This window comes from Caenorhabditis briggsae, assembly GCF_000004555.2.
Source record: "Caenorhabditis briggsae complete genome, chrI, whole genome shotgun sequence".
Taxonomy (NCBI): domain Eukaryota; kingdom Metazoa; phylum Nematoda; class Chromadorea; order Rhabditida; family Rhabditidae; genus Caenorhabditis; species Caenorhabditis briggsae.
In genome coordinates, this window is record NC_013489.2 from 1026933 (window position 1) to 1044960 (window position 18028).

Genomic DNA, 18028 nt, shown 5'->3' on the forward strand with positions numbered 1-18028 from the left:
CCAAATCGTCTAAAAATGTAATTTTCAAAATTTAAAACTCCAAAAAGTCCAACCTATTATAGTACACCAGAATTGAGTAGCGATAATCTCCTGACGATGGTGCTTCAGGAGCTTCCTCGGCAGTTCTGCGGCGTCTTTGATATGCAGCTGGAGTTGTTTCCAGTACTCGAATCAAAGGTTGTGGAGCTTTCGCAGGTTGGAGCATTCGCAGATCCGGATCTTGGTCTGAGGCGATATCGGACGCACTAGACTTTTGTCAGTTAACAAAGTTTTGATACCTCTCACAGGAATTTAGATAATTAAGCTCAAAGTTGACAAAGAAAAAAAATGGACTACTGTACTATTTCGACTAACCCTAATTTTTAAGTACATACCTCCTATTCATTTTATTCCATAAAGCAAAAAAAAAACACATTCCAGAAAAAATCAAAACTTTAAGAGGACCACTAAATCAGATTAGGTCTATTGGGAGGGAGTAGATATGAATGAAGACTGTCGCTAGAGAAGATGGGAAGGGCAGGAAAAGTGGGCGGAGACTCTTGCGTCATTTCTGCCCTATTCAAAATGCCCTGGACCTCGCTGACGTCATCTGAGACAGATGTTAGGCCAAATGTGCCTGGAGGGTATTGCGCCATGAGGCAAGTGAGCAGATGATGCCAGGAATTGCATAAATTACGCATTATGCCAAAATTATGCAAAGGGAGTTGCGCCATATCACAGGTGATTCGCGAACAATCCGTTACGGATTCTCCGCCATTCGCGCGCGGATGAAATAGGAATCGTATACGGACCGTACGCGAATCCGTAACGGATAGTCCAGAAAAGTTGATGTATCCGTTGCGGATCCGTTGCGAATGTGTTTAGGAAGCTCCCTTTTCTGTACTTTTTTTGTTTTTTTTTCTGTTACTGCATTTGACGACAACGAAGTTATTTATTATAACAAAACGAAACAAGAACAAGTTAATGAACTAAACGGTTATGGTAACCGTTTTACAAGGAAAAGAAAGAGAAAAAGCTTTCGAAATGTATTTAAGAAAGGCAGAGAAGACGTTGAATTGGTGGCCCGGTTGAATCGAGAAGAGATCTGAACGAAAATTAATTTCTTTGGATAAACATATTATGGATCACCTGTCAATGTCATCTGCTTCCTGTGCAATTACATGGTTCAGCTGGTGGAGAATAGTGGTAGTATCGTAATTCAGTTTCTTCAGTTCTTTGCGAATTCGATCACTACGATTATTACGATTATTACGTTCGTATGTGAATACAACTTACATTAAGTTGATTAGTACTTCACGAGCAGCACATGTGCATGAAGCTTCAAGATCTTCAGTGAACTCTTGTCCGAAACCGTCACATACGAATTCTAAAAATAATATATGTTTAGAAGAACCACACAAAATCTGGACATGAACTGTTTGAAGAGAACATTTTTATCAACTGAATTGATCAGTGCCGAGAAAAGAATAAAGAGGAAAACGTAAGTAACTTACTTGCGGTTGTAAGGTTTCATCCTTCCAATATTGTCGCGTGTAAAGATGACATCATTCGTTGTCTCTTTAGAATAATATCGAGATTGCAATGTTCCAAATGGTAACGAGATCGAACTATATATAGTTCCCTCATTGAGATGAATAACCATTGATTCCGTTAGATATGGTTCATCTTCTTTCAACGATGTGACTAGATTTCTGCAGCTTGAAGACACACTGATGTATCCGGAAGTATATGAGAAGAATTTACGGAGTCGTGGTCCTGGATTGTTCTCACTTCTTTTTTTCATCTCTCTTTTGACAGAATTTGCTATCAAAACTCTGCAAAATTTTATATTCATTAATAGCAGGTATTTTCGGCAAACCTAGAGCAAACTGTTTCACAGAAACCACGAGTTATTTTTGTACTGAATCCTTTCAAAATGTACTGATAGGAAGCTTCAAAAGAGAATGTTGACAGCGGTGCGGTGTTTCCAAAAGTTCTACTGACATACGGTAGATGGAATAACAATTCCTGAAAAAAAGCCTCGTTAATATCCATTCCATTTTTATATCTTTACATGTGCTTTGCAAGAAAAGTAGGAAATACTGGCTTTCCTCAGAAACCATCGACAGCAATCAGTGAGAATTTCGTCGAACTCCGAGTCAGTAGTTCCAATTGTATACATTCGATTTGTGATTAAAGATAAAGATACAATTACAAGACGTGCTTCGGGTGACCAGCAATCGGTACATATTGCACATAAGCCAAGAACCAATTGAAAATACTGAAATATTATTTCTTTATGTCAATGTTTAGCACAGCGACACCTACGGAAATCTTATCAGTACCGTTCCTCAATTTGTGAATGTTTCCCATATTAGATGGCAATTGAACTTGGCTCAATAAACTCCTTATGTTCGGAACAGTAGAGGAAAACAGATCCGATTTTGTCTTGTTTGTCTCTCCTAGTACTTTCTTCATCCCAAAAATCTGAGTTTTCTCTACAGGGTGGCTGAAAAGTATTGAGACACTTGTTATGATGGCTCTTGGCACCGTGCCAAGTCGTATTTTCGAAAAGTTTCGTATTATTTCGAAAATAGGGAGCGTATATTAGCCGACATTAGAGCCATTTCCCATCACTTTATCTCTTCACGAAGTTATGCGAGCTTCTCCTCATCGCCAAACCATTGCCAAGCTGTTCAACGACGGCATCTCCACCGGTGACATCGCTCGAAGACTTCTTCTTCCGAGAGCAACTGTCTATCGAGTTGTGCAACAATTGAAAGATCGAGGACATGTGTTGGAGCTTAAGAAAAGCGGAAGACCTCGTACTGTCAACACTCGCCGGACTCGTGGCATCATCAAGAAGAGAATCACACGAAATGATGCGGTCAGCATGAACCAAATGGCTTCATCGCTCGGAATCTCAAGACAATCGGTTCAATCCATTGTGAAAAAGGACTTGGGTCTGAACAGTTATCGGCTCCTTCGTGGCCAATACCTCACAGAACAGTCCAAGAAGAATCGGCTCGAAAAAGCGAAAAAGTTGCTCGACGCACTCAAGGTGCGCCGCCTCTCTGAAGTCATTTGGACTGATGAGAAAATTTTTACGGTTGAGCCGCTTCCGAACCGACAGAATGCTCGGCAATTGTTGTCAAAGGACGAAGAAAGTCCCCAAAACGTCGTCTGGCCTACAAGAGACTTTTTCCAAAGTCAGTGATGGTGTGGGCTGGATTGACGTCGGAAGGTAAAGTCCCATTGGTTTTCATTGATAGAAATGTGAAAATCAACTCGGATGTGTACCAAAAGTTGGTGTTGATGGTTGTTTTACGTCCGTGGGTCACTAGCCACTTTGGCCAGCAACCCTTCATTCTTCAACAAGATTGGGCCCCGTCCCATGGCTCGAAATCCACGAAAGTTGTTCTCGACGCTCATTTCCCTGGCTACTGGGGCAAGGACATGTGGCCCGCTTCCTCGCCCGATCTGAATCCACTCGACTTTTCCGTTTGGGGATATTTGGAGGAAAAGGTGATGGCTCGATCGCACCCAAATGTGGATTCACTGAAGGCCGCTTTGCTCAAAGCATGGGATGATCTTGACGATGACTACCTCCGGCGCACCGTCGCTTCTGTTCCAGCTCGTTTGAAGGCGTGCATCAAGGCCGAAGGCTCAAACTTCGAATATCTCCTCTGATATCTTTTCTATTACTATCATTTGTTGAAAAAATAAATCTGGTTCTTTTGTTGAAACTCCATTTTTGAAAATACAACAAAAAACAAGTGTCTCAATACTTTTCAGCCACCCTGTATTTCGACCGTAAGCTGATTCTTGCCGATAATAATTAGTTGTCGAATTCGCTGAAAGAGTTATTTCCCTGAAAATGGTATATATTTTCACTTACCTTTCACATTTTTGAGTTTCCTTCTTCTTCTAAAATCTTTGAAAATAGTTTTCGGCATTTTGGAAGCAATTAAATATGGAAAACGAATAGAAAAACGAAGAAAATAGGAATAAATACTTCGAAAAGAAGGTGGAAGAGTTTCAAGATTTCTTCGCAGAAGTTAGTCCCCCAGTGTTCGGCCATCCGTAACGGATCCGTTTTTCTGAGCGCGCGACTCTTCCATTTATCGACTCTTCCTTTATGCAAGTAAACCCGTATTCTGTCCGTTTGCGAACTCCGTATCCTGTCCGATGCGAATGTTGAAAAAACGGATCCGTTGACGAACTCAGATTCGCGAAACTGCCCGTAACGGACCCGTTACGGATAGAAAACCTAGTGGACACCGAAACGGATCCGTTCGCATTTTACCTGTGATGGTACCAACGGGCAGATGATGCCAGTCGAAGACGAGCTTGGGGACAAAGTCCAACTATCCCGATTTTTGAAAACGGATCTGGCAGGGATGATCGGAACATAATTCGGAATTACGAAAATCCGACGACCGATCACCATATATTTAATCCAGTTTCAATAAGGAATAGTATGTTCAATATCTTATTGTCTTCTTATTTTCAGTCTGAACCATCTGAAGCCGATTGATCCTGTTTTTCGTGGATCATTGCACTGCATGAATTGTCTGATTTCAGTTCCAGGAATTGTAAAAAAAAACTATCTTGAATTTTACCAAGGACCCAGGGACCCAGGTCTTGGTCCGGGTCACCCGGATCCAGGTCACCCGGATCCAGGTCACCCGGATCCAGGTCACCCGGATCCAGGTCACCCGGATCCAGGTCACCGGGTCCAGGTCACCCGGATCTAGGTCACCCGGAGCTAGGTCACCCGGAGCCAGATCAACCGGATCCAGACCACCCGGATCTAGGTCACCCGGATCCAGGACCCAGGATCCCCGGGTCACCTTCTCTGGAGCCCAGAGAAGGTGAGTACTGATTCTTTCCTTAATTTCCCTCATCCTTTATAGTAATCTACCCGAGGTCAATGGGGCATCATGGGTTTCTAATTCACGCCGATGTTTAGGCGGAGAATTTGAAGTTTTTGGACAATTATCTGAAGTTTTCCATCACGTTCAAATAACACTTGAATTTCCTTTTTTGAAATCTGTGAAACTAATTAAAAAGATCCTCCCTTTGGCCCTAATTATCTCGTTTCCTGTTAGAGATATCAAAAAAGGGTCAACTAATGAAATGTTGATGGTCATATGGTAAACATTTTTGCTCTTATACGTTTTTTGATATCTTTCACAAGAACCAAGATACATTGACTCAAAGACATTAAAGCCTAAATGAACCCCAACCGATGCGTTTGTTAATTGGATTTTCAAAAATTTGACAAAACCTTAATTTTTTTTAATTTTGTAAATTTTGAAAATATGCTCCCCAAATGTCCCTTTTTTCTGAAGTTTCTAGATTTTTTTTTGGAATTTTCTCCAGAATGAATTTTGCACTTGTTGCGTAATTTTGTCCTTTTTCTTTTTTTTTTTTTGGTTACTGAGAAAAAGAAGAAAAAAAGAAGAATAAAAAAGAAGAAGAAGAAGAAAAAGAAGAATTCGGCTCATCCGATTTGTCAACATTCTCTCCTCCTCTACTACTAACTCAACCGTTCGTTGACAGTAGCCAGCGGGTGGGCGGAGCCAAAATGAAAAGAGTTTTGTGCTCTTTTTTGTACTTTGCCACGTCATTCCATTTTTTTTGGGACAAAAGAAAAAATAGAATAAAGAGCCTACCGCCTCCGCTTACAATTAGTTTTGAACACAGATTTTTTGATCTACTCAGTTTTTTTTTTTGGAAAATTCATTTTTTGGAATTCAGAAATTCAGAAATTCAGAAATTCAGAAATTCAGAAATTCAGAAATTCAGAAATTCAGAAATTCAGAAATTTAGAAATTCAGAAATTCAAAAATTCAAAAATTCAGAAATTCAGAAATTTAGAAATTCAGAAATTCAAAAATTCAAAAATTCGGAAATTCAGAAATTCAGAAATTCAGAAATTCAGAAATTTAGAAATTTTCAAAAATCCAAAAATTCAGAAAATCAAAAATTCAGAAATTCAGAAATTCAGACATTTAGAAATTCAGAAATTTTCAAAAATCCAAAAATTCAGAAAATCAGAAATTCAGAAATTCAGAAATTCAGACATTTAGAAATTCAGAAATTTTCAAAAATCCAAAAATTCAGAAAATTAGAAATTCAGAAATTCAGAAATTCAGAAATTCAGAAATTCAAAAATTCAGATATTCAGAAATTCAGAAATTCAGAAATTCAGAAATTCAGAAATTCAGAAATTTAGAAATTCAGAAATTCAGAAATTCAGAAATTCAGAAATTCAGAAATTCAGAAATTCAGAAATTCAGAAATTTAGAAATTCAGAAATTCAAAAATTCAAAAATTCAGAAATTCAGAAATTCAGAAATTCAGAAATTCACAAATTCAAAAATTCGAAAATTCAGAAATTCAGAAATTCAGAAATTCAGAAATTCATAAATTTAGAAATTTTCAAAAATCCAAAAATTCAGAATATCAAAAATTCAGAAATTCAGAAATTCAGACATTTAGAAATTCAGAAATTTTCAAAAATCCAAAAATTCAGAAAATCAGAAATTCAGAAATTCAGAAATTCAGAAATTCAGAAATTCAGAAATTCAGAAATTCAGAAATTCAGAAATTCAAAAATTCAGAAATTCAGAAATTCAGAATTTCAGAAATTCAGAAATTCAGAAATTTAGAAATTCAGAAATTCAGAAATTCAGAAATTCAGAAATTAAGAAATTCAGAAATTCAGAAATTCAGAAATTCTAAAATTCAGAACTTCAGAAATTCAGAAATTTAGAAATTCAGAAATTTAGAAATTTAGAAATATGGAAAATTCAGAAATTCAGAAATTTAGAAATTCAGAAATTCAAAAATTCGAAAATTCAGAAATTCAGAAATTCAAAAATTCAGAAATTCAGAAATTCAGAAATTCAGAAATTTAGAAATTCGGAAATTCAAAAATTCAAAAATTCAGAAATTCAGAAGTTTAGAAATATTGAAAATTCAAAAAGTTCCACTTTTCTTCTTTTCCAAAAACTTATCCATCCCATTGTTCCTTTTTCTCTATTATTCCTTAAAAATAAAACAATTAAAAATCTATTCAAAAAGTACACACTTCAGACTATTCTGGCTCCAGAATCTTCTCACTTGGCCCCCTTCTCCTAAGCCCCGCCCACTTTTTTCTTCAAAAATGTCGGATAATATTGGACCGAAGGAGCTGTCGAATGCATTCAAATATTTACTAGCTTATCAGTTAGATTCGTAAGTTCATATCTTTTCTGAATTTTGTGATTATTAGATTTTTGGAATTTTGGGATGCTGACACTATTTTGAAATTGGATGAGAGCAAAAAATACTAAAATTTTTATAATTTTCAAAACAAAGCTCAACATCTACATCAACTTTGAGCTCGATTATCTCAATTTCTGTAAAAGGTATCAAAAAGTGGTCAATTGATAAACTGTTTATCATAATATAATGAACATTGTATCAGTTGACAACTTTTTGATATCTCTTATAGGAATTGAGATAATTGAGCTCAAAGTAAAAGTGCCGCAACTCCAGCGATTAAGCTGCACGGTTGCAGCCTGCGGCCAATCAATTGGGGGATGGGGGGGGGGGGGTTCAATTGATTTCAATAACTAAATATGGTATATTTGACTAGTTTTTCAGTTCGTTGAACTTCCAAAAATTGGCGCCAATTTCGAAAATCTCAATCATTGACCCCCTTCTCATAATATTACTCATACATTCTCTCACTTTTCCTTTATCTCTAGTTTCTGCCTTGACAGTGACTAATTGTTTTTTTTTTATCTCTCTTCATTGAAACAAACACAAGAAATCTTCAATTTTTGAATTTTCTCACACTTTCTCTTATCAAACGGGTTCTAAAATTTTTGAGGGAGCAGGGGAGCACTCAGGTGCTCTGGCTCTTAAAATTTGTATTTTTAGATTTTTTATGATTAATCTAACTTGTAAGACATAGATTTTTCAGGGTTTCTAGATTCCGAAATTGTCTAAAATTCGAAATTTCAAGTCCTTCAGAATTTCTATCAGATTTTTCAAGATTTTCAGTTTTTTTATTTTCTTCGAATTCTTCGGAATTCTTCTCTTAAAACATCATTGTTCATTTTTTCCTTTGTTCTATGGTGCCAAATTTCGAACCCCGGGTTTTCCATCAATATTTCTTTCTAAAACCCCCTTCTTCTTTTTTCATAATCCTCCATTTCCTATTTTTTTTTCTTTTGATTTTTTCTTTCTTTTAAAATGACTACAAGCGCGTCAAAAATGACACATTTGCGAGACAAAAATACGGCCGGAACTGCAACCGCATAGCTCAGTCGGCGGAGTAGCGGCACCTGAAATTAAACTCAATTATCTCGGTTGCTATAAAAGGTATCAAAAAGTAGTTAACTGATAAAATATTTGTTATAGATTTTCCAAAATTTTATCAGTCGACTACTTTTGGATATCTTTGATAGGAAACGAGGTAATTAAGCTCAAAGTGTAAGTGTATAGTTTGAGCTACGAGGTCGGATTTGTATGCTTGCACTTTGACCTTAATTATCTCGATTTGTGTAAGAGATATCAAAAGTGATCAATTATCAAAATGTTATTGATATGATAACAAATATTTTATCAGTTGACAAAATTTTGATATCTCTTAAAAAGAACCGAGATAATTGCGCTTAAAATGAAAGGTTTGAGATGCGGAGTCGCACTTGGCGACCGATGGTAACTTGAAAGTCCTATAAAATCCCAATGTCCTGATTTTTCAACTGCCAAAAAAAATCTGAGAATCTGAAAATTTTAGAAAAAATCTCAAAATCTAGCATCGGAAGATTCCAAAATGCTAGGAAACATATAAATCTTTTCTTCTCTCCGTCTCCGAAAGATCATATACTATCTCTTGTTATCCCACAACCGTCTATTCTTCTTCACATCATCCTCATTATTATCACATGTCAATTTCATCTATATCTATCCGGGAAAAATGTGATAACACGATCTTCATAATCCTTGTTTTCCTTTTCTTCGTCTTCTGATTCCGAAATGACCATCTTCTTCATCTTGCTTTATTGATTTAATACGAAAATGTTTATTTTTCTTACTGTAGCAAACTCAATGTATCATTCAAAACACAAATTTAAAATCCGGTGTGCATTTTTGGCCGACTGCGACCATATAGCAGTAAGCTCAATTATCTCGGTTGCTATAAAAGATATCAAAAAATGATCAACTGATAAAATGTAGGAAATTTTATTCTAAACATTTATTAAGTTAGCTGTTTCTTGATATCTTTTATAGAAATTCAGATAATTGAGCTCAAATTTTAAGTATAGGTTGAGCTCCGAGGTCGGATTTGTATGCTTGCACTTTAAGCTTGATTATCTCGATTATTATAAAAGTTTTCAAAAAATGGTCAACTGATAAAATGTATATCATAAAATGTCTAACAGTTCATTAATGTACTGTTTTTTATATCTTTTATATGAACCGAGATAATTGAGCTCAAACGTAAAGTATAGGTTGCTATACGGTCACATTTGTGTACTTGCACTTTAAGCTTAATTATCTTGGTTCCTATGAAAGCTATCAAAAAGTGATCAACTAATAAAATGTTGGACATTTTATAATAAACAATTTATCAGTTAACAGCTTTTTGATATCCTATTAGGTTGGCGGGAAAGTCTTTGTCACTCTGTTTGTTTAATCACTGTTCTCGTATATGGAGGCTGTGTATGATATCGACTCTAGTGAATAACAAGGTGATAAGAACCTTCCATATAAACAAGTCCCCATCTCCTTCCCTGCTCCTCATCTGTAATTGAAACGATATGTTTGTTCCCACTGCTATTCACATCAGACATGTTTTGATTTACCTCTTCCTATCTCACACCACGATGAAGGATTCGGAAACTTTCTTGAAGAATGTGTACAACACACATGCCCCTCACTACAATACTATTCGCAATTGGTTCCATCGTTTCGAAAAAGATGACTTCTCGCTCGATGAAAAGGATCGCTCTGGGAGACCCCGTGAGTTGGATTTGGACAAGCTGAAGCACGCATTGCAATCGGATCCATTTCAATCTAGCCGTGAACTAGCTGTCACATTCGGAGTTCACCATAGCACAGTCCTTGAAGGTTTGAAGTCTCTTGGAATGAGAAAACTTTTTGGTCGATTCATACCTCATCACCTGACTCAAGCCAACCTTGACCGCCGAGTCGACGATTCGATTACTCTTCTCACTCTCCACGCGGGCGATCGATGGCTGGACCGGCTAATAACCGGAGATGAGAAGTGGGTCTTCTACGATAATCACCACAGGAAATCCCAGCGGGTTGGAGAAGGAGAGAGCCCACAGGATGTCCCAAAACCCGACCTTCATCCGAAAAAAGTTATGCTCTCTGTGTGGTGGGGAGTGGACGGCCCCATCTACTGGGAACTTCTGCCCGAGGGCAAAACAATAACTGGAGACCTCTACACTACTCAACTACGAAACCTCAAGAAAGCAGTCGACCGTTCGGCCCTGAAAGACAAGAAAGTGTACTAGCAACATGATAACGCTCGCCCACATGTTTCGAAACAAGTGAAGCAGGAGCTGATGGGATATGGATGGAATGTTCTCCCTCACCCCCCGTATTCTCCTGATCTTGCTCCTTCCGACTATTGGTTATTTGGCGATATGACACGTGCCTTCGAAGGAAGAAGCTTCAATTCCCGTGGAGCGGTCGAAGCGGCACTCAAACAATACTTTGCCTCACGCCCGGCTGGATTCTACGCAATGGAATCCATAAATTGAGGGAACGTTGGAGACATGTTGTTGATAATGATGGACAATATAATTAATTATTCGGTTATTTTTTCTTTGAGAAATAAACTATTGAAAAAGTGACAAAGACTTTCCCGCCAACCTAATATATAAAAATCGAGATAATTGAGCTTAAAGTTGAAGTTTTGGTTTAGGGTTCAGTGGGTTCAGTGGGAATGGTAGCTTAGATTTTCAGGTGAAATTTAAGCAAAGCTCTAAAAAAATTGGCATTTTTTGTCATTTCTGTCTATACACATAAAATTCGTTTGTTTAAAACATCATAAATCACATATACCACACCCAAAAAGATCGTTGCGTTTATGATGATTAAGATGGAAGAACAATTAGATGAGGTGATTTTGTTTTTTGGGTCTTTTTTCTCTATCTTTTTTTATTTGCAGTCTGAAAATCGATTCTCAGAATTTTTCGATTTTTTAAAAATTAGTCAAAATCATTTAAACCCCTTCCCCCCCCCCCTCCCCCAAAAACCGCCAATTTTTTTCAGCATCGCCTCTGACGGAGTAATGCCATCTGCTCACGGAGCTCTTCACAAACTTCTATGCTCGTGTTATTCGAAAAATACAGAAGTTGTGGAAGTTTACGAAGGAGACAATGGAAATAATGCACAGGTAAAATACCCGACTTTCTCTCTGTGTCTCTCCTCCCAACTCTACTCGCCCGTAGAAATATCTACGCCCTCCACCACTGCTCTCTCACCGCTCCGTTGTGGTCTAGTGGTTAGGATTTATGGCTCTCACCCATAAGGCCGGGGTTCGATTCCCCGCAACGGAAGATGCTTTTTTTCTTTTTTGATTTTGTTCTCTGTTACTCTTGAAGTTGATTTTCTCCAGGAAACCCAAGACCAGTACACCAAAAGGGCAGTACTGGAGACAACAACAACAAGAAGGCTATTCTTCAACCTCCTCCTCCTCTTCCGACGTCTTCTCAATTTCCGTCTTCTGATGAATTGAAACGAAGAGATGAAAAAGTGGAGAGAGTGGTTCGGCGTGGTGGAGACGACGAGAAGAAACAACAACAATTCCGATCATTGTGGAAGTCTACGATGACACACCTCATTCCAAGGTTTGTGTGGAAGAGTTTTTTTTGATTGGGGGAAATTTTTAAAGGGACACCTACTTAAAATCTTTGTGATTTTTAGTTTAAATTGTAGAGTTTAAAAATCCTATCTTTCACTTTTTATTTTATCCAGAAAGGAGCAGTTTGAGGGGATCTGGGAAAGCCAGGAAGCTAAGGAAGGTTTTTGTTTGCTAACTCTCTTCAAACTAGACATTTTTTAAGTTTTAAAAATTGTAAATTGTAGGACTTGATGAGTTCTACAAAATGATATACAATTCAATACCTTTTGTATTGAAGCCACTCAACAGGTTAAGCCTAGCCGACGCAATGAGTTCCGTTGTGGTTAGGCAAGTTTTTGCAACATACTGACTTTTTAAACTTGTTGAATTATACATCTTTTTAAAGAACTTTTTGAGTTCTACATTTTAATTGTTGTTCCGTTAAAAATATTGAGTTTGAACAAATTTACGATGATTTCCGCAACGCGTGGCTGAGTCGGCTTGCGGCACTTTAAGCTCAATTATCCCGATTACTGTAAGAGATATATAAATGTTATTAACTAACAAAATATAGGAAATGGTAAAACAAACATTTTATTAGTAGACCATTTTTTGATATCTTTTATAGTAGTCGAGATAATTGAGCTTAAAAAAGGAACATGTTGAGCTACGCAGACGCACCATGCCGACCGACGGTTTTGAGCTCAATTATCACGGATCCTCTAGAAGATATCAAAAAGTAACCAACTGATAATATGTAGGAAATTTTATAACATCTCTTATATTAATTGAGATAATTAAGCTTTAAGTGTAAGCGCCACATCTCCGCCCGCTGAACTTCGCAGGGGCAAGTTATAATGTTTTCAACATTGCCACTGGACAAAGTACAGTAGTACTTATCAAGTACAGTAGCCCTATATCACTTCCTTGTTACATTTTGTGTTCTCTCTCTCTCTCTCTCTCTCTCTCTCTCTCATTTCTCGAAAAATGAGTCATTCTCTTCTTGCCAATTACCCAATTAGTGTTCTTGTCAGAATCATATGACCCAAAAAAAAAAGAAAAGAAAGTTCGTGTAAAAATTTTCTTGATTTGCTAGACTGATCTTCAGTTTTTGTTCCATTCATTTTTGTGATTTTTCTAAGCTCCGCCCACAAGAAGAAATCTGCAACACTGCGGCACGCTTTTTAGTTTATTTGAATTTAGTTAATCCAAAAAATATTACTTTTCAGACTTTTGGACCCCTTAAAAATGAAAAATTCAAAATGTTCAAAAATCTAAAATAAGCGCGCCGCAGATTTGCAGTGGGCGGAGCTACCCAAAAAAAAATTTTCCCCATGAATAAGAAATTTGATGAGTTGTTTATATCTATATATTTTTCTAAACGTTCACTTTTTCTTTGCATTTCTAATAAATTACCAAAACCCAAAAAAAAAACAGAAAACGTTCATTTTGACTGACGTCTTCTGATGAATGGGTCATCTGGTTCAGATGAACCCTGAAGACGTGGAAAACCGATTTCTTTTGGAGAATTTATTCAAAAAGATGACCTTCATCACCTCATTACCATTCCATTTTCTCCTATCTTTTCTCTTCCCGATTTTCTCTTTTTTTCGATTTTTGATTTTAGTTTTGGTGAATTTTGGATTTTGGAGTTTTCAGATTCCAAAAAAGTTTCAGAATCTTTACAAGATTTCGAAAACTTCGAAAATTCAAAGTTTTTTTTTTAAAGTCCCAAACTTTTTTCCCAAAATTTGAAATTTGGAATTTCGACATCTCGGAAAAATTATATTCTCAGAATCTCTAGTTTAGATTTTTTGATTTTTTGGTGGTAATCCGATTTTTTTGAAAATTCAGAATTTTTTGAATTTCTGAATTTCAACCTTTTCTTTCAAAAAAATTTCGTTTCATCATTTTCCGCTTATTCTTCGGCTTTTCGTCTCTTCCGTAAAACCGCTAGCTACACAGTCGCATGTAATCCGTCCCGTTTTTCCTTCTCCCATCCTTCCTGTCCCTTTAAACAGGTGACCGCTCATTTTCTCTCTCTCTCTCTCTCTCTCTCTCTCTCTCTCTCTCTCTCTATCTCTCTCTCTCTCTCTCTCTCTCTCTCTCTCTCTCTCTCTATCTTTTATAATTCTAAGAAACTCTTCTTTTTCATCTTCTTCAATGTCAATATTTGGACATATGTTTGAAGGTGTGTGTATCCCTTTTTTTTGGACATTAGAAAGTTTTTTGGACACATTTTAGGATTTTGAAATTTTTTGAAATTCAGAAATTCAGAGATTCGAAAAATTTTGTGTTACTGAAAATCGGAAATTTTTCAGTTATGGAAGTTTGGGAACTCAACAATTAAAACCGCAAAATCTGTAATAGAAGGGCCCAAAGCTTTCAACTTTGAGTCAATTTATATAGGTTCATTCGGAAGATATAAACAATTTGTCAACTGATAAATTGTTGATTACAACATCACAAATATTTCATCAGATGACACATATTTGAAATCTTTTACAGTAATCGAGATAATTGAGCTCAACGTTGTTAGGTTTTACGGTATTTGGAAGTTTCAAAACTTTAAAAAACAGCAAATTTTTTCAGAAAAATCGAGAGAAATCGATAATCTTATAATTATTTTAAAATTTAAAAATTCAAAAATTCAACTATTTTCTGGAAAATCCCTTTTCCAATATTTTCGAAATTTCTTTCTAAATAAAAATCAATCAGATCACTTTTTTTTTCGTCCATCTAACCCAATCAAAGTTAACCGAATTTGACATAATGTTTTTCGATTATAAAAACTTGTATTTTACATAAAAAATTGATACTTTTTGCTTAATTGTTTTCGATTTTTCTAGCCAAAAAAATCGGTTTTTTCAGCCCTCAACAAAACAAAAACAACTACCGTAAACACTCTAATAGAACGCCAGCCCGAATCGTCAAATTTGAGCCCATGTATCTCATTTTCTGTGAGGGGTATCAAAAAGTGATTAACTAATAAAATATTGCTGATAAAGTGATAAACATTTTATCACTTGACTACTTTTTGATATCTTTCAAAAAAAAAAAAGAGATATATAAGCTCAAAGTAAACGGTCCGGGTGGCTTTCTATTAAAGTTTGAAGTTTGATTTTGAAAAAAACAAGAAATCCTCGATTTCTCAATTTCAGAATTTGACATTTCAATTTTTTTTTCAAAAATTCAAAAATCTGAAAAAAATTTCTGCCATATGACTAACTAATTCAAACGATCTGATGTCATTTTTGACCTATAGGAAACCTGATCTCCTCTTCTTTCAAGAAAAAATAGTCTAGCTCTTTTGATTTCAACAAGTGCGTTTGTTTTTTATTTGTTCAGCAAATTTTACTTTTCCGAATTTTGCCAAAAATTCCAAAACATTTTGTGCTTTTTAGCGCTAAAAATGTAGTTGAAATGTTAGGGTTTCAAATACTTTTCAAACCCGGAAAAATAGAAAATTGATTCTCTAATGAAATTGAACCTGATATCGGTTGAGCTACATGGTCATAGCTTTTTAAAACTAATTATCTCATTCTTCATCAGAGATATCAAAAAGTGGTTTACTGATAAAAAGTTTTACCATTAAATTTTACACATTTTATTCGTTAACAACGTTTTGATATCTTTCACAGGAATGGAGATATATGGAGAAGGTACAGGTCAAGCAGTCGCACCTTGTCAACCGATGGCTTTCAGCTTAATTATCTCGGCTCCTCTAAAAGATATCAAAAAGTTTTTAACTGATAAAATGTTTAAAATTTTTTACACATTTTCTTAATTTACAACTTTTTGATATCTATTACAGGAACCGAGAAAATTAGAGTCAAAGTGAGAATAACCATAAATTCACTAGTTCAGCCAGTTTGACGCTAATTATATCAAAAAGTTGTCAACTAATAACATGTTAAAGTTTTCATTTTACAAATTCTATCAGTTCACAATTTTTCATTATTTCTGCCAGCAATCTAGATAATTGGGGTCACCAACGGGATACAAATAATAATTGCCGTCCCACTAATCCGGACAGTAATCCTTCAAAAATTGCCTCACCATGCGCCTTTAAATGAAGGCATAAATCATCAAAAACAGACACATTGTTTTATGACACAATGTATTTCTTGTAAAAGGTGAAGATGTCAAAGGTGGAAATTTATAAGACAGCGATGTGTGATTGATTCTTCTCAACCGCTATATCAATCCGGTTTTGTACTTCTCTCTCTCTCTCTCTCTCTCTCTCTCTCTCTCTCTCTCTCTTTCTCTTTCTCTATCTTTCTCTATACGTCTTCTCGAGGCTTTCTCACTATCTCTAAGAATTCAGAAAAGAATACACACACCAATTTGCTTCTTCTTCTGCTATCATCATTCGTTCATTCATTCTTATTTATTCCAATTCATCACAAATGTCTCTTTTTTGTCTTGTTTGTTAGTATTTGTACTAGTTTTGTAATAATTGATTCATAGTTTTTTTGTCTTTTGGAAAATTCGGATAAGGTCGCTTTTTGAAAATTAAGATTGGTCTTTTAGTTTTGAGGATTTAGGATTCGTTTGGAAGATAATGAAAAATAATTCCACATTTTTTTGAAATATCCGAATTTTCCGAAAACTCAAAATTTTTTGAAGTTTGTCTAGATTTGAAAATAAAAAAATTCGATTTTTAGAATTTTTTCGAATTTCCAAACATCGATTTCTGAATTTCTGAATTTCTGAATATTTTTTGGAATTTCTGAATTTCTGAATTTCTGAATATTTTTTGGAATTTCTGAATTTCTGAATTTCTGAATTTCTGAATTTCTGAATTTCTGAATTTCGGAATTCTTGAATTTCCAAATTTCTGAATTTCTGAATTTCTGAATTTCTGAATTTCTGAATTTCTGAATTTCTGAATTTCTGAATTTCTGAATTTCTGAATTTCTGAATTTCTGAATTTCTGAATTTCTGAATTTCTGTATTTATGAATTTCTGAATTTCTGAATTTCTGAATTTCTGAATTTCTGAATTTCTGTATTTCTGAATTTCTGAATTTCTGAATTTCTGAATTTCTGAATTTCTGAATTTCTGAATTTCTGAATTTCTGAATTTCTGAATTTCTGAATTTCGGAATTCTTGAATTTCCAAATTTCTGAATTTCTGAATTTCTGAATTTCTGAATTTCTGAATTTCTGAATTTCTGAATTTCTGAATTTCTGTATTTCTGTATTTCTGAATTTCTGAATTTCTGAATTTCTGAATTTCGGAATTTGGAAGATAATGAAAAATAATTCCACATTTTTTTGAAATATCCGAATTTTCCGAAAACTCAAAATTTTTTGAAGTTTGTCTAGATTTGAAAATAAAAAAATTCGATTTTTAGAATTTTTTCGAATTTCCAAACATCGATTTCTGAATTTCTGAATTTCTGAATATTTTTTGGAATTTATGAATTTCTGAATTTCTGAATATTTTTTGGAATTTCTGAATTTCTGAATTTCTGAATTTCTGAATTTCTGAATTTCTGAATTTCGGAATTCTTGAATTTCCAAATTTCTGAATTTCTGAATTTCTGAATTTCTGAATTTCTGAATTTCTGAATTTCTGAATTTCTGAATTTCTGAATTTCTGAATTTCTGAATTTCTGAATTTCTGAATTTCTGTATTTCTGAATTTCTGAATTTCTGAATTTCTGAATTTCTGAATTTCTGAATTTCTGAATTTCTGAATTTCTGAATTTCTGAATTTCTGAATTTCGGAATTCTTGAATTTCCAAATTTCTGAATTTCTGAATTTCTGAATTTCTGAATTTCTGAATTTCTGAATTTCTGAATTTCTGAATTTCGGAATTCTTGAATTTCCAAATTTCTGAATTTCTGAATTTCTGAATTTCTGAATTTCTGAATTTCTGAATTTCTGAATTTCTGAATTTCTGAATTTCTGAATTTCTGAATTTCTGAATTTCTGAATTTCGGAATTCTTGAATTTCTGAATTTCTGAATTTCTGAATTTCTGAATTTCTGAATTTCTGAATTTCTGAATTTCTGAATTTCTGAATTTCTGAATTTCTGAATTTCTGAATTTCTGAATTTCTGAATTTCTGAATTTCTGAATTTCTGAATTTCTGAATTTCTGAATTTCTGTATTTCTGAATTTCTGAATTTCTGAATTTCTGAATTTCTGAATTTCTGAATTTCT

The 18028-nt window shown here is 35.0% G+C and overlaps 2 protein-coding genes and 1 non-coding gene across 3 annotated transcripts; 2 read left to right on the top strand and 1 right to left on the bottom strand.

Moving 5' to 3' along the window:
- Window positions 1-1029: 1029 nt before the first annotated feature.
- Window positions 1030-2457, bottom strand: CBG26829 (the record flags this gene model as incomplete). Its single annotated transcript, XM_045237486.1, has 4 exons — window positions 1030-1084; window positions 1276-1366; window positions 1498-1555; window positions 2308-2457. The coding sequence occupies 4 exons, from the start codon at window positions 2455-2457 to the stop codon at window positions 1030-1032; spliced, it is 354 nt and encodes a 117-aa protein (XP_045099927.1).
- Window positions 2458-7153: 4696 nt separating this feature from the next.
- Window positions 7154-16038, top strand: CBG16950 (the record flags this gene model as incomplete). Its single annotated transcript, XM_045237529.1, has 3 exons — window positions 7154-7224; window positions 11284-11407; window positions 15997-16038. The coding sequence occupies 3 exons, from the start codon at window positions 7154-7156 to the stop codon at window positions 16036-16038; spliced, it is 237 nt and encodes a 78-aa protein (XP_045096093.1).
- On the top strand, window positions 11499-11570 carry CBG28360. The gene has a single exon. It is a non-coding gene (tRNA).
- Window positions 16039-18028: the final 1990 nt, after the last annotated feature.